Source organism: Cervus canadensis, chromosome 21 (genome assembly GCF_019320065.1).
Source record: "Cervus canadensis isolate Bull #8, Minnesota chromosome 21, ASM1932006v1, whole genome shotgun sequence".
In the NCBI taxonomy this organism is placed as follows: Eukaryota; Metazoa; Chordata; class Mammalia; order Artiodactyla; family Cervidae; genus Cervus; species Cervus canadensis.
Window position 1 is genome coordinate 51,355,971 of NC_057406.1, and position 16,471 is coordinate 51,372,441.

The window sequence follows — 16,471 nt, forward strand, 5'->3', positions numbered from 1 at the left end:
CCTTGTAATTAAATCAGTTTGACTCAGGCTGTTTTTTTTTTTTTAGTATTGCTTGTAGCTGAAGGACTCCTAACTAAAGGTTCATTTCAAGGATATTCAGGTTCTCAAACTTCTTACTGCCTACAAATTTCAACTTTTAACATGGCATCAAAGGCAGTCCCCACTTAGACTTTTATCCATCTTCCCAATCTGAAATCCTCCTTCATATGCCCTATTTTCAACAAGATGGACCATCTACTAATGTGTTTTCCAGAACATACTGTAACTGAATACCAGCTTGAATAATATTCTCTCTCTTTGCCTAACTAAACAAACACTGCTAAGCTTATGGGAAGGATGTTAAGTAAGATTCTCTTTCAGGCCGTGCTGTAAAACAAACACCATGTGAATGAGTTATGGTTTTTTTAACCATTAAAAAGGTAGGGAAAATATATGGACTACTATTTATTTCATGTAAGAACATAACTTCCCAATGTAAAAGCAATAGAATAAATCAACAAAAGAAAAATATCAACAGATTTACGGTATAAAAATTTTAAACACCTGTGTATCTAAAACAGGGAAGGGTTATATTAGACAAGAAGACAAACAGCAGCAGACTAACATCCTCAGGGTAAAAAGAAGTCATACAAATCCAAAAAATGAAAAGACAGAGTCTCTCTCTTACAGGAAAGGAAATTACGGAGACGCAGACATAGAGAACAGACTCATGGACATGGGCGGTGGGGAGGAAGGAGCGGGTAAGACAAATGGAGAGTCGCATGGAAGCGTGTACAGTAAGACATGTAAAACAGACAGTCAGCGGGAATTTGCTCTGTGAGTCAGGAAACTCCAACCAGGGCTCTGACAGTCTACAAGGTGGCAAAGGGTGGGGGGTGGGAGGGAGGTCCAAGAGGGAGGGGACACGTGTATAGCCATGGCTAATCCATGTCGGTGCATGGCAGAAACCAAACTGTAAAGCAATTATCCTTCAATTAAAAATAAATTTTTTGAAAAGGAAACTAAATGGCTTATAAACATAAATGCTCAACCATTCCAACTATTTTCTAAAGAGCAAATTAAAACAGTTGGATAGTTATGAGCCGCTCTGAAAAGGGATTACAAATGGTTTTAGTGTCTTTACCTCAACATTTTTTTTCTATAATAAGCATGTGATACTTGGTTAAGGAACAAAAAGAGGATGCAACTTTTCTCTGATAAGACTGCAGTGGTATTTCGGTTGCTGCTGCTGTTGTTATTTGTATGTGGTTTCTTTTTGTTTTTAATGACGGAACACAAAGTGGATACTGGTGCTAAGACTAGGGAGCTTCACTCCTTGCTGTTTAGAATATAAGCTGGTTCGACCTTTCTGGAAAGAAGGCTGGCGATAAGTACCAAGATAAGTACCAAGATTCATACTCTTTGACCTAGTAATTCTCCTTCTAGGAATACATGCTGAGGACATATTCAGAGATAATGATAAAGATTTATATGAAATATTTCACTGCAAGTTATATTAAAAAGCAAAACCTGGAAGAAAACATGCTCTACTTGGAGGCCCAAACATACACATCTCAGACACCTGAACTAAGGAACCAAATATGGCAACAGGAAAATGTTCAAAGAGAAAGGCTGAAATGCATTTGAAAATCCTTGAAGTTCAATTTTTTTTGTAATGCAAAAACCACAACCCTAGAGACATTAAGATGACATTTTTCTTTAACTAATTACTTTTTCTTTTTGGAATATGCCCTAGACATCAAGCTGTTATCCTAAAAAAAAATTTAACAAAAAAGAATATAAAGATATGAAGTCTCTTAGGAAGAAAAGGAAAAAGCAAAATGGGAAAAAGAAACAACTTTTTTCATGGAGAATTTTATAGCTTAAAAAAAAACAGAAGAAAAGTCTCCATTTTTCCTCACTTACAGTCAGTCTTCCAAATCCTTAGGTTCCACCTTCACAAATTCAACCAAATGCACATGTAAAATATCCCCAAAAGAAAAAATTCCAGAAAGTCCCAAAAAGCAAAACTTGAATTTGCCACGTCAGAAACTTTATACTGTAGCCTTCATACTGCATTCACAACTATTTACAAAGCATTTACATTGTATTTACAACTACTGACATAGGATTTATATTTATTAAGTATTACAAATAACCCAGAGATGATTTAATGCATATGTTACAATGTGCCAGGTACCATATGGACTTCCATGGTGGCCCAGTGGTAAAGAATCCGCCTACCAATGCAGAAGACCCAGGTTCAATCCCTGGGTCAGGAAGATCCCCTGGAAGAGGAAATGACAACCCACCCCAGTATTCTTGCCTAGAGAATCCCATGGACAGAGGAGGCTATCAGGCCAAGTCCATGGGGTCGCAAAAGAGTCCGACCTGACTTAGCAACTAAACACCAGGCTCCATATGAAGCATATACATGGACCCCCACTTAACATGAAACACTAGTTATTATCCTCACTTTACAGGAGGAAAATGAAGATGAAACAAGATTACCAGCTTGGGGTCATAATTCATTGCTTGCAACATATCTCTACACTTCTCCATTGACAAAAGTGAGGGCAAATTTTAAATATTTGTTTTCTCAAATCTTAACTTCAGTTTATATTTCATAATACTCCTATATTTCATGAATATTCATAAATATTCAAAATCAATTACGAATTAGTTCGTATTTACTTAACACAGCTTCAAATTCTTTTAACGTTCACAGGTAGATTGAAAACAAGGGTTCAAAATTTATTTTAAAACTATACATACAGATTGAGTGCTCACTTCGGCAGCACATATACTAAAATTGGAACGATACAGAGAAGATTAGCATGGCCCCTGTGCAAGGATGACACGCAAATTTGTGAAGCATTTCATATTTTTAGAAATTGTGAAATACACACAAACAGTGGAAGATTACTCAACCAGGAAAAAGAATGAAATCTTACCATTTGTGACAAATGAAAAGACCTTGAGGGCATTATGCTTAGTAAAATAAGTGAGACAGGGAAAGACAAATACTAATGATATTTCTTGTATGTAGAATCTATAAATAAATACATACACCCAAACTCATAGATACAGAGAACAGATTTGGTGGTGGCCAGAGGTGGGATCGGGGTAGATGGGAGAAATGGGTGAATTGTTTTTGTTTTTTAGTTTAAATAAACTGAATTTTAAAAACAGAAAAAATTTTTTAAAAGACTATACATTCAGATTGAAAACACATTTTAAAAAGTGAAGGAACTTTTTGTTTCTAACGTGAAGCAGTATTTGTAGCTCCCCCAAATGTTTCCACAAATGAACTCAAAGTTCTATACCCAAATTATAAACCCTTAAACTTCTCATTTACAAATGCCAATTAAAAACAAGAAAAAGGCAACCCCCACGATAGGTGATTTTCTCTTAGCAAACCACCACATAACAACTTCCTTCTGACAAGTAAGACTTGGGCAAAGGCCAGTCAGTTCTGCCACTGACAATTTCACATTCTCTGAAAAATGTTAATTTGTTCTGGTGTAACTAATATGTTAGGGAACAATATGACCATAACACAAGTTTCACAAGTATCTTTAGAATATGGTTTCCTGTCAACAAATGTTGCTTGATATGCGTCCACTTAATGTACTTTCTGTTGATACTCCGGCCACCTGATGTGAAGAACTGACTCATTTGAAAAGACCCTGATGCTGGGAAAGATTGAAGGCAGGAGGAGAAGGGGACGACAGAGGATGAGATGGTTGGATGGCATCACCGACTCAATGGACATGAGTCTGAGTAAGCTCTGGGAGTTGGTGATGGACAGGGAGGCCTGGCGTGCTGCAGTCCATACGGTCACAAAGAGTCAGACACAACTGAGCAACTGAACTGAACTATTGATAATTATAGTCAGAGAAATAAAATTGCATGGCAAGTATGACCTGCAATCAGACAATTCATAAGAGCACAATACTATTAGACTTTAGAAATTTAAAAACAACCATTTTTATACAGATGGTCAACAGGCATTTGAAAAGATGCTCAACATCGCTAATACTGGAGACATACAAATCAAAACTACAATCAGGTACCACCTCCCACTGGTCAGAATCACCATCATCAAAAAGTCTACAAGTAACAAATGCTGGAGAGGGTGTGGAGAAAAGGGAACCCTCCTATCCTGTTGGTGTGAACGTAAGTTGGCACCATAACTATGGAAAAGGGTACGGAGGTTCCTTAGAAAACTAAAAAAAGATTTACCTTATGATCCAGCAAACTCACTCACGGGCATATATCCAGAAAAAACAAAAACTATAATTCAAAAAGACACACGTACCCCTCTGTTCATAGCAGCAGTATCCACAACAGTCAAGACATGGAAAACAACCTAAATGTCCCCAGACAGATGAATGGATAAATGAGACGTGGTACCTAGATATAAAGAAATACTGCTGCTGCTGCTAAGTCACTCCAGTCGTGTCCGACTCTGTGCGACCCCATAGATGGCAGCCCACCAGGCTCCTGTCTCTGGGATTCTCCAGGTGAGAATACTGGAGTGAGCTGCCATTTCCTTCTCCAGTATAAAGAAATACTACTTGGCCATAAAAAAGAACAAAATAATGCCCCTTGCAGCAACTTGGATCCAACTAGAGATTACTAAGTATGTGAGAAAGACAAATATCGTATGATATCACTTACACATAGAATCTAAAACACAACACAAACAAATCTATTCACAAAACAGAAACAGACCCAGACACGGGGAACAGACTGGTGGTTGTAGTGGGGCGGGGCGGGGGGAGGGAGGGATGGAGTGGGAGGTCGGGGTTAGCAGATGGTTACAGTAACAAGGTCCTGCAGTAAGGACAGGGAACTGTATTAAATATCCTATGATAAACAATAATGGGAAAGAATATTTTAGAAAAAGAATGTATATAACTGAATCATTTCTTGTATAGCAGAAATCAACATAACCTTGTAAAACAACTACACTTCAACTTAAAAAATGTTTAATAAAATAAGAAGTGAAAAGAACTATCTTTTGCCAGAAACCGTTTTCTCCAGTATCTCCACTAACCATTCAGTTGCGCATCACTTTTACTTCTGCAACAGCCCAATAAAAAGATGCCAACACGAAACAGTGCCGCAGGCATCCTTCCCACGGTGAAGGTGAACATCTATGGGGTTCCCTGCCCAGCGAGCCCTAACCCTTAGCTAAGAAATGTCCCTTCCCCACCTCTAAACACACACATTCTGGGCTCTTCTGGGACTCTGCCCCACCCCTCCAGCCGCAGCTATTCAGACTAAAACACTGGACTTATGCTGGGCCACATCTAGGGTCCCATCTCCAGGAGTTGGGGGTACTTGCTGCAAGCCAGGCTAAACCAGAGTCCTTCCCTTGTTTCTCTGTCTTTACTATCTTTACTATACAGCTTTTTTTTTTTTTTTTTTGGCCCCTCGGCTTATGAGATTGGAGAAGGCAATGGCACCCCACTCCAGTACTCTTGCCTGGAAAATCCCATGGACGGAGGAGCCTGGTGGGCTGCAGTCCATGGGGTCGCTAAGAGTCAGACACGACTGAGGGACTTCACTTTCACTTTTCACTTTCATTCATTGGAGAAGGAAATGGCAACCCACTCCAGTGTTCTTGCCTGGAGAATCCCAGGGACAGGGGAGCCTGGTGGGCTGCCGGCTAGGGGGTCGCACAGAGTCGGACACGACTGAAGCGACTTAGCAGCAGCAGCAGCTTATGAGATCTTAGTCCCCTGATCAGGGACTGAGCCTGGGCCCTCGATGGTGGAGCACAGAGTACTAACCACTAGACTGCCAGGGAATTGCCTGTCTTTATTATATACCTTTACTGAGTCAGAAATGAAATATAATAAACTGCACACAGAGCATACAGTGTGCTGAGGCTTGACACACACAGACGACAATGAAGCCGTCACCAAAATAAAGATAATAAATGTATAACCAACATCCCCAAACACTTCCCCCCACCTTTCTGAATCCCACTTCTCCCTCTGTCCCCTGCTATTCTTCTTCTGGTCAGATTCGCTTGCATTTTCTAGAACTTTATATAAATGGGATCACCTAGTATGTAACATGTTTGTAAAGCAGTTATCTCACTTACTAAGCACTCAGAAATTTTTTAATAAGCACTTACTCCACACCTGCTATGTGCCAGACACTGTACAGGACATTGTGTGGGGAATATTAAAAAATAATAATAAAGCGCAAGTTCTTTAGTAAGCAACATCCCAGGCAGAGGTGGGAGACCAGGAAATATCACGCTGACGGGTAGAGACAAGAGGAACTTAACATGAGGCTGGGCAGGCCTGCAGAGGGGGCAATTCAGAAGTTCTTCTACGGCATCTATTCATCTCAAAAGACGCTTTCATTTTTCCATGACTGTAGGTATTTTGCACTATCTCCAGGGAAAAGTAATTCATGACAAATAGAATTAATCATCTGAATAATTAATAATACACATGACATTTATACTACTCCCACCAGAATTTACACCTTATTACTTTGTAAGTATTATCTGTAATTCTGATGGCTCCATAGATATCCATCATGCTTCCTAAAGTCCCAAATATAAAATTATATGCAACGGTACTTGAAATAAAATTATTTAGAGTAACAATTTAATGATAACATAATCTTCAAAGTCATTTAATTAAAAAAAACTGTTCAAAAGAAAAGTACAAGTGTTTCAAGGGAAACTATTAGAAAAAGAATATTAATCATATAAAAAGATCAAATACTAGGCAAGCTATCATGAATTTTCATCAAAGCACAGAGGAAATACAAGAAAGTAATTATCAGTGCCTCCCATATGCCATGCATTGCTTCTCTCCAGTCAAACCACACGTGGCCTCTTGCAGTCAGGACCAAGGGTCAACAAGGGATATCAAGAAATTTGAGTACGTGTGAACAAGTGTCCCAAATAATTAAGTCAAAGGGGCGGGCTAGGGTGATGCACGATCACCATCTTCCCACTTAAGCAGCGACCATATGGAAGGGGAATCGGAGTTACATACTCTCTGTGACTCAGGCCATCCAAAATAAATACTGCAGCGTTGGGATCACATGGCAAACTCGAGCAGATGCCAGGTGGCCACCAGCGAGGGCTACGGAAAAGGGACTTCTCGAAGCAGAGGCCTGGACTCCATGACCTCCAGAAGGCCCTCTGGCTCTCTGCTGTCTTAGGAACTCTTTCCTACCTGCAGATGTGAAAATGATGCGACATGTTCCTCCCTTAAGGCCTTTTGTTACTTTTTCCTGTAGCCAAGGATCATTAACAGCACACACCCAAACAAAAGATTTCTTAAGACTGTATCATGCTGTTTCTAAGATGCAAGAAAGGGATAAAACTGAAACAAACACCACCCACGTCCCCCGACCGCCTTGTGCGGTGTGTGCTCACTCAGTCATGTCCAGCTCTTTGCAAACCTGTGGACTGTAGCCCGCCAGGCTCCTCTGTCCACGGAATTCTGTAGGCGAGAATACTGGAGTGGGTGGCCATTCCCTTCTCTAGGGGATCTTCCTGACCCAGGGATCAAACCCGCGTCAAGACATTATTTACCTCTTTTGCTCATTCTCTTATTAGAGTACAGTTTCCCAGAGGCCTAACAGACCTGTGACACCGCAGCAGACTGAATACAGAACACACAGATATTCCAGCTGTCCTCTGTTAGGCCCCCTGCAGCTCAGGAAATAAACCCTCTAAGCCCTCACCTGTATTCTCCTCTTGCCAAGGAGGTAACCAAGACCCTGAATTAGGTGCTTATCATCCTTTTTCCATTTCTTTAGACTTTGACCACATACATGTGTACCCCTACAAGTATCTCTTAGGTCTTTCCAAACCTTTTATAATTAGTATTCATCTGCAACTTGCTTTTTTTCCCACTCAGTCTTATTTTTGGGAGACTCATCCATATTGATAAATAAGCACAGCTTTAGTTCAGGAGTCAACATACATTTTCCCTGAAGGCTCAGTTAGTAAACAGTGTGGGCTGTGGAGTCATAAAGTCTCTGTTGTACCTGCGCAACTCTGATATCACAACACAAAAGGAGACAAAAAATACATACAGGGGAACAAATGCGTGTGGCTGTGTTCTGGTAAAACATAATACACAAAAACAGGAAGTGAGATTTGGTCCATGAACTGTAATTTGCAGTTCTTCCCACAGTTAACATTACTTCCCTTCAATGCCATTTCAATAGTTATCTGATAGTCACACTTGCTGGTTTTCTTTGGCTCATATTTGCCCAAGACGTCTTATCCCATTTCATTAAACTTGAACTTCTTCTACATCTTTTTTCAGGGTGTATCTCTTGCAAACAGCATCAGGCTAGATTGTGTTTCTTACATCTGGTCTGATAACCTGTTCATCTGAGTTTATCATGATCACTGATATATTTGGAATTACGTCCACTAACATCTTTCATGATATTTGCTGCTTTTTCTGTTTCTTTCACCTCTTCTCCTGCACTCTTTTGGACTGATTTCTGTATTGTCAACATGTGTTTAGATTTACTCACAGGTCAATCAATTCCTTTGTTCTTCCCTGGGGCCTGGTGTGAAGGTCTATTCATCCAGGAAGAGTTCATATTTGCTTCCATCACGAATCCCAGGAAGCTATCACCCTGGGACCACTTTTAGTTAATTTCTCATCTTGAGATTACATAAGCAGACCACCCAAGCAGAATAAATTCAAACTCAAACCCATGTGAGGACTAGCCTATGAGTACAAGGTGAGGGGGAGACTTTCAGGACACCCTCACCCACACAGGAGAAAGTCTAGAGCAGAAAGTAGGACTGACACATTTCCCTGTTGTCTCTGCAGGGAAGGCGGCCCTCTGCAGGCCCCAGATTTACTGAACAGTTTCAGTGTGTGTGTGTGTCCTCCCAGCAGCACAGAATTTACAGGCATCTCTGTATACATGTGTGTGTACACACTCCCTCTCAGCAGGCACAGCCAACAAAACCTAGCAAGTGCTCCCAAAACTGTTCACACCTTCAGGACTGCTCATCAATCTTCATCTTTAGTCCCTGTGATTCCTCTTCAGTTTCTCAGAGCTCAGCTGTACATGCAAATAACTTTCTTTGTATTTTTCATTTGCATGTCAGTGTCCCGCACCACACCCTGGCAGCTCAGTGGTAAAGAACCCACCTGCCAAAGCAGAAGATGCAGGTTAGATCCCTGGGTTGGGAAGATCCCCTGGAGCAGGAAATGGCAACCCACTCCAGTATTCTTGCCTGGGAAATCTCATCGACAGAGGAGCCTGGCAGACTAGAGTCCACGGGGTCGCAAGAGAGTCAGACACAACTGAGCAACTGAACAACGCAACATCCTCTACCAAAGGGTTCTGAGACTACCAACACCACCTAGCCTACCAAACTGCCGAAAGCCAGAGTCCAAAAGAACTGTAAAATGCAGAGCATGTCTCTGTTTGCACTTGTCTTCAAGAGCTCAACTAAGGATTGGTTTCCAAACCCAGCTTGGAATAGAGATTCCCCGGCTCCACGCCTTCTGAATCAGAATACCTGGGTCTAAAGCCTCGAAATCTCCATTTTTAACCGAGCTCCCAGATGATTCTGGTATGCCCATCAAGTCTGAGAACTACTGAAACAATAAATATGTTTAATTCTACTTACCTTCAAAGACTGGCAATAAAGTTATCTTTTTATCTCCATTTTGTATTTTATCTCCTTTCACCTCCTAAAGTATTCTTTAGAACCTCTATTTTGGACCATTACCTCCAAAAAAGGGGTTCTACGGTCACATTCACTTGGGAAGTTCTAAACCATCATCCTCCTTCTTGGAGGGTCATGCATTTTAAAGGCTCTGATTCACTAGCTCGGATAAGCCTATCTGTAAAGAAGCTCCTTTAATATACATTTTGGACATTTCTTTAACCACATCTCTCAGGAGAAGGTGGAACCCAGTCTGAGAATCACTGGCCTAATTTTTCAATTATCTTACAGGTATCTCTTTAACCCACTGCAGTTGCTCCAGGGAAGGATTTGCATTTTGTGCTTGTTCTATACACACTAAGATTCCACCACTGAGCTACATACAAGTCCCTACTAAATATCAACCAAGAACTCTGAATAAATCCTTTGACACCCTGGAAGAGCTTCTTCTAACACTTTGTACTAATCCCCACACTTCTTTCCACAACTTAATATCCTTCACAGCCCTGGCCAAGCAGCGAAACATTCTAAAAAAAACAAGCTCTGAGATGACCTCTGCAAGGCAAAAATCCACCAGGCTACCCAAGTGTACAGCTGGACTCACTTCTCTCGAAGGCACAGGAACGTTCCATCCTGAACCTAACAGGAGAGGATGATTATCTGATCAGCACACAGGGAAGGCCAGCCTTGAGTTCAAAGAAGTCACCCACAACGTATAAATAACAGAAAATAACAGACCACACACAAGTATATTCGTATCTTTAAATTATAGTCACACAGTGATTTCTCAGACTGTCACCATTTTAGGACAAGGTTTCTCAATCTTGGCAGTATTGACACCTGAAGCTGGATGATTCCAGGGGGAGGGGGTACTATACTTTGTAGGATGTTTAGCAGCATCTCTGGCCTCCACCCCCTCCCCCGGCCGCCAGAGGCCAACATCACCCTCTTTCTCCTAGTTGCGACAATTAGAAACGTCTCCTGATACTGCCAAACTGCCAGTGGAAGTCAAATCCCCCCTCCCTTGCTCCAGGTGAGAGCCATAATTCTATAGGAAATTTTTGCGAGCAGTAACCAATAAGGAAATAAATTAGCATTTCTTTTCCTAACAAAACAAAGAACCTTTTCTTCGAACTGAGTTTGACTTCAGATACATAACTATTACATGTCCAGAGATCTCAAGTTTTAAAAAAAGGAACAAATTCTAAGTGAGGGACATTCTACAAGGTATGTTACCAGTATTCCTCAAAACTGTCAAGGTGATGGTAAAGAGGGAAACTGAGCCACCGTCACAGCCAAGAGGGGCCCAAGAATGATAAGTAAATGCAGTGTGCTATTCTGGATGGGATCCTGGAGGAGAAAAGGACACTCAGTTAAACATTAACGAATTCTCAACCAAACAGGGACTTTGCTTAACACTGATACATACTGACAATGGATCGATACTGGTTAACTGTGACAAATGTACCCATTTTGTGCCCAACTCAGGTGTGAGTTTTTCCCCAGGCCACCAGTGCGCAGACACAACAGGGTGTCCTACAACACAACTCACTTCTGACACCTCCTGCAGAGAGCGTCAGACCGTCCAGGTCAAAGGCTCAGTCCTACAAGACCGCCCCAGCCCAACCTCAGTCCCCAGTGCTGGTGGCCACCTGCGCCTCTGACAGGCCGGCGATAGACTGGAGGGTCCACTGACTCCCTCCTCAGGTTCAAGTAATTGACTAGAGTGGCTCACAGACCTCGGGGAAATCTTTTACTTTCTAGATTGCTGGTTTATTGTAAAGGGAGAGCCCGATGGGAGAGATGCACAGGGCAAAGTTCGTAGGCAGCACAAGGGATTTCCACGTCCTCAATGGGTGTACCACTCTCCCCACATGAATCTCCATGGCAGTCCTGTAGGAATGAGCCCTTAACTTGGAGGATCTGACGCTCTCTCCAGCAGGGGTCAGGAGTGATCTGTGTGGAAGGACACTCAGATGTGTCCAAGAATAGGTGGCCTGGGGAAAAAATGCACATCTGAATTGGGTGCAGAATCCTTTAGATACATTTGTCACCCAGAAACCCTCAGAACCCGTCCTTCTGGGTTTTTATGGAGACATTTATGGAGTCTTCGTGACACGGGCAATGACTGAATCATTGGCCACTGGTAATCCATTCAATCTCCAGCCCCTCTCCCTCCCCGAGGAGTGGGGAGAACAGAAGACACAAGCGCTAAGTCTCCAATCACAGGGCTGCATCCCCCTGGCAACCAGGCCCCCTCCTTGGTTGCCTAGGAGTACTCCAAAAGTCACCTAATTAATATCACAAAGGAAACCTTTATCCATCTGGGTACTTAGGAAATTCCAAGGTTTTAGAAGCTCTGTGCCACGTTTCTGATTTTAAAAAGTCACAATATCACCATCCCATAGTCAGGGAGTTTACAGAAACATGCAATTTTCCTATAAATCTAAAACTGATCTAAACAACAGTCTTTTTTAATTTGGGGGGAAAAAGGAGGGTGGGAGAGAAAGTAAAACTAAGAGTAAAAATCATCTCCTCCTGGAGCAGGCTTCATTCTGGGAGTCTCTTTAAAGAGAAGACACCTGAAGGGACTGTTCCAATTAAGGCAAGAGATCAAACACCAGAAAGCAATAATCAGGAAAGGAGAAAATAGAACTTTGTCCTCTAGTAAACTGGTGGGGGGAGGGGTGGGGAGCAGGGGGTTGGTGGGGGGGGGTTTTGTGTGAACATCAGTATCTCCTCTGAGTCTTTACTCCTATACACACAGTGTCAAGCGTTTCCTGCATATCCCCTGGGGCCGGTTATTTATTAATAACTTCCCCAAGCTGAACGGACACTTATCTGTTTACCAACCTCCCCATCCAAGCAAATCGGGTCCCCCTCCCTTGGCCCCAGCAGGTGCTCAGCCCCTAAGGGCCCCTCCCATGCAGTCATGTCCATCTATGAAATCAATAGCTTTGAAGCCCACTGAAAGTGAAAAGTGAAAGTGAAGCTGCTCAGACGTGTCCGACTCTTTGCAACCCCATGGACTGTAGTCCACTGAATTTTCCAGGCAAAAGTACTAGAGTGGGTTGCCATTTCTTCTCCAGGGGATCTTCCTGACCCAGGGATCAAACCCGGGTCTCCCGCATTGCAGGAAGAGGCTTTACCTCTGAGCCACCAGGGAAGCCCCAAGCCCACTGCTACCTGCTTAATAAATGTCTGGTGAATGAATGCAGGTTGGGCCCATGTACAGACTTCAGCTAAAGTGGTGGTGCAGACACAGACAGGGTGAAGGAAGAAAGTCCCTGCGTCCTCTGAGGTAAGACAGGGACCACGTGGGCTTGTGCTGGGAGGTGAAGACGGGACCCCAAATACTGATTCACAGACCTGTAACACTGAAAAAGCTCACATATTTACTTCAGTGGCCTCATTCTACAGAAAGAAGACTAGAGAGAGTAGAGAGAGTAGCACAAGGAGACATAGACCCTAGTGCTAACTAGCCCATCTCCACAGCTTACTAAGCATGACTAAGACTGAGTTATTTACTAACCGGCCACAAGAGCTACCCCTGAGTATCTGCCAAGCCTACTCGAAAACTCCCCGCTTTATCCCCACTCCAGTATTCCTGGACTTCTCAGCTGCTAAAGAATCTGCCTGCTTTGCAGGAGACCTGGGTTCAATCCCTGGGTTGGGAAGATCCCCTGGAGAAGGCAACGGCTACCCCTCTAGTATTCTGGCTTAGAGAATTCCATGGACTGTATAGTCCAAGGGGTCGCAAAGAGTCAGACACAACTGAGCGACTTTCACTGGCAGATGAGAGCTGAGGGTTGAGTGATAAAGATCGGACTCAGGCCAGAGCTGGGCTTTGGTGTGGGATAATCCCAGGGGGTCTGGAGTAGGTCAGTTTGAGGAAATTTTGAGATTTGTTAGCTCTGGTGTTAAGTTCCTTTCCTCTGATCTCAGTTTTCCCAAGCAGATTCTTTACCAGCTGAGCCACCAGGGAAGCCCAAGAATACTGGAGTGGGTAGCCTATCCCTTCTCCAACGGATCTTCCCGACCCAGGAATCAAACCGGGGTCTCCTGCATTGCAGGTGGATTCCTTAACAGCTGAGCTGCCAGGGAATTTCATTCACCAGGCACTGTTCTAAAAATCTTTCATGATGGACCCACTCATTCCTCATCACAACCCTTTGATGTGGGTACAACCAGCATCCATCCCCATTTTACAGATAAGGAAACCGGAGCTTTGTGATGTCCCAAGAGTCACAATCCACAGCAGCAAACCTTGTCTGTAAAATCGGAATGGCAAAAAATTTGCCTGTAGTGTCATATAAAACACACAACTGCCATTCAACCAATGGCACTTAGAGAAATGAAAACATGTGTTCACACAAAAACCTGCACACAAAGGCTTACAGGAGCTTTATTTATCTGTCGTGGTCAAAAACTAGGAGCAACCTTGCAGTGAACTGTTCTGTATCGTGTCCCATGCTGAATACATGAACCTGCATGGGATAAAACTGTGTAGAACTAAATACACATTCATAAGTCCGAGTAAAACTAGGAGATTCTGAATAAGACCTGTGGGTTCTATCAGTGTGGATATACTGGTTGTGATACTGTGCTGTTGTTTTGCAAAATGTTGCCAGTGGGAGAAACAGGTTAAAGGTTATGCTAGATCTCCCTGTATTAATTCTTACAACTGTACAGGATACAATTATCTCAACTGAAAATTTCAATTAAAAAGTCTTGCCTACCCATCAGGCTTGATGATCTCTTATATTCCTTTCACTTAAGATCTGCAATTCTCAATGTCTCAAAAGTCAGTCTTCTTGCCACCCACACACCACCTCAAAAATCAATGCAAAATTAAACTCGGAGCAAAGGAAAACTAAGACAACAAACCCTATTTCACAGAATTTTGCACTGCTGGTCACTTTGAGTTCCCTCAGAAAATTATTCCAATTGGTGAAAATAAGCCTCTTGTGTTCTTTCATGACTTCTGGACAAAAGATGGAAAATGTGATTCTAGAAAATGTTCTCCCCACTAAATATTTTCTCCCTCTCTCTCTGCCATCTCCACCAGCACACACAGCCCTCCCCCCCCCCCACCCCGCAACACACACACACAAAATATGAGTACAAAAAATTCTATTCTAAATCCTCCCTGAAAAAGCAGCACGCATGGATTATCACTGGCCCTTTACACCAGTTCCCAAATGATGAGCTGCTACTGCAAGGCAGTGCAGGAAACAGGAGAATGGGTGTGGGGCTGAGACAGACTAGAGGTAAAGATCACACCTGGGCCAGGTTTCTTAAACTTGAGTCCGGCCTCTCTCATCTATAGGATGAGGATGTGACACCTCCTTCCCAGGTATGGGGAAGAATTCCGGGACACAATTTGTGTGTCTGATATTAGTATTTACTGGGTCCTCTTTCTATCCTCCCTATTTCCCTTACCAACAATCAAATCAAGCTCATTTTCTGGCCACAAAGAGGTCACGCCCTGGAAGCCCCTCCTCGCTGAGGTTAGTAGATAACTCGGGACACTCCCAACCTGGACCCCCCTTATTACAAGTACAGCAAATCTTACCCTATCCTCTAAAACAAAGAAGGAAGATAAATCAGCCTCCGGACCCTGGGCACCTGCCCAGCAGTCGGAAAACAGGGTAACCCGCCGCCTGCCGGACTCCGGCGGTTACTATTATTGCCGTCTATTAATAACAATACCTAACGATGCGTGGCGGTGACCGTCTCCCAAAAGATGGAACCCCGTGGAACCCCCACCCCGGCCAGGAGCGTTCAAAGCGCTTTCGATGTGGATTTCTGGCTAGAAAATCCCAGGAATTTATAAAGAGGCTTTCCCGACAGGAGAAAGGCAAGAGTTGTAAAGTTTCTCAGCAGGCGCATTTTTCCGCGTTTCCGGAATCGCACTGCAGAGGCGTTGTCGCCCGCGGTTGGGGCTGGGGACGACCGAGGGTGAGGATGGGGAGGGAGGTCTGGCGGTCAGCAGCGGACCTCGCGGGTCCGAGGGAGCCGGCTTCCCGGATGGCCGCGTGGGACGGGACCTGGCGCCCCAGCCCGGCGGAGAGGGGCCCCACACGTCCAGAGGGCTCGGGGGCCGCAGCCCCACTCACCTTCCGTGCTCCTCTTCGCCTCCCGGTAGCGCTCCCATAGGTAGCGCTTCATGTCCGGGGCGGTCCCAGGTGCTGTGCACAATGGCCGTGCGGGGCCCGCGCGCGACCGCCCCCGGGTCGCAGTCCGGCAGCCATCCCGCAGGGCCGTCACTGCCCTTGCACCGGCTCCACGAGCCGCCGCTGCTACCGCCGCCGAGGCCATGCCTGCCGCCGCCCGGCCGCGAGTGGCGCCCCAGGGCCGGTGCTCTGCCGGCGCTCTGCCCGGGGGGCGGGCGGGTCCCTGCGTCTGAGCACGTGGCGGCGCGGCCCGCCCTTCGGCCGCCGCGGGGGCGGGGCCTGAGGTGGGGCGGAGTCCTGAAGGGGTGGGCCGGAGTCCTGGAGGGCCGGGCCGGGGCGGGGCCGGGGCGGGGCGGAGTCCTGGAGGGGCGGGGCGGGGCGGGGCGGGGCGGGACCTAATCCGCGAGGCAGGGCAGCAGCTTTCAGACAGCCGAGACCACGCGCGAAACATGCTACAGTCACTTCTTGATCGTGTGACGCGCAGAGGTGGCTGTGCGGTGGCGTGAACGTCCCATCAGCCGAGGTCACATGAAATGGAGTGATTCTGCTGGCCCTGGACCACGAGTCGGGATCCCGGCGCCTCACGCCGACCCCGCAGCACCTTCCTCCCCCGCTCTGTGACCGT

General features: G+C 44.6%; 1 protein-coding gene and 1 non-coding gene across 2 annotated transcripts in view; one reads left to right on the top strand and one right to left on the bottom strand.

The window, feature by feature from the left end:
- Positions 1-16,087, bottom strand: part of NT5DC3 (5'-nucleotidase domain containing 3) — a 63,394-nt gene extending 47,307 nt beyond the window's left edge. The window contains exon 1 of the mRNA XM_043440286.1: positions 15,790-16,087. Coding sequence (XP_043296221.1) covers positions 15,790-15,991 — 202 coding nt within the window. The 5' untranslated portion in view covers positions 15,992-16,087. The remainder of the gene's footprint in view (positions 1-15,789) is intronic.
- LOC122424152 lies at positions 2,762-2,868 on the top strand. Its single transcript, XR_006264338.1, has one exon. It is a non-coding gene; the product is annotated as a U6 spliceosomal RNA (small nuclear RNA).
- Positions 16,088-16,471: the final 384 nt, after the last annotated feature.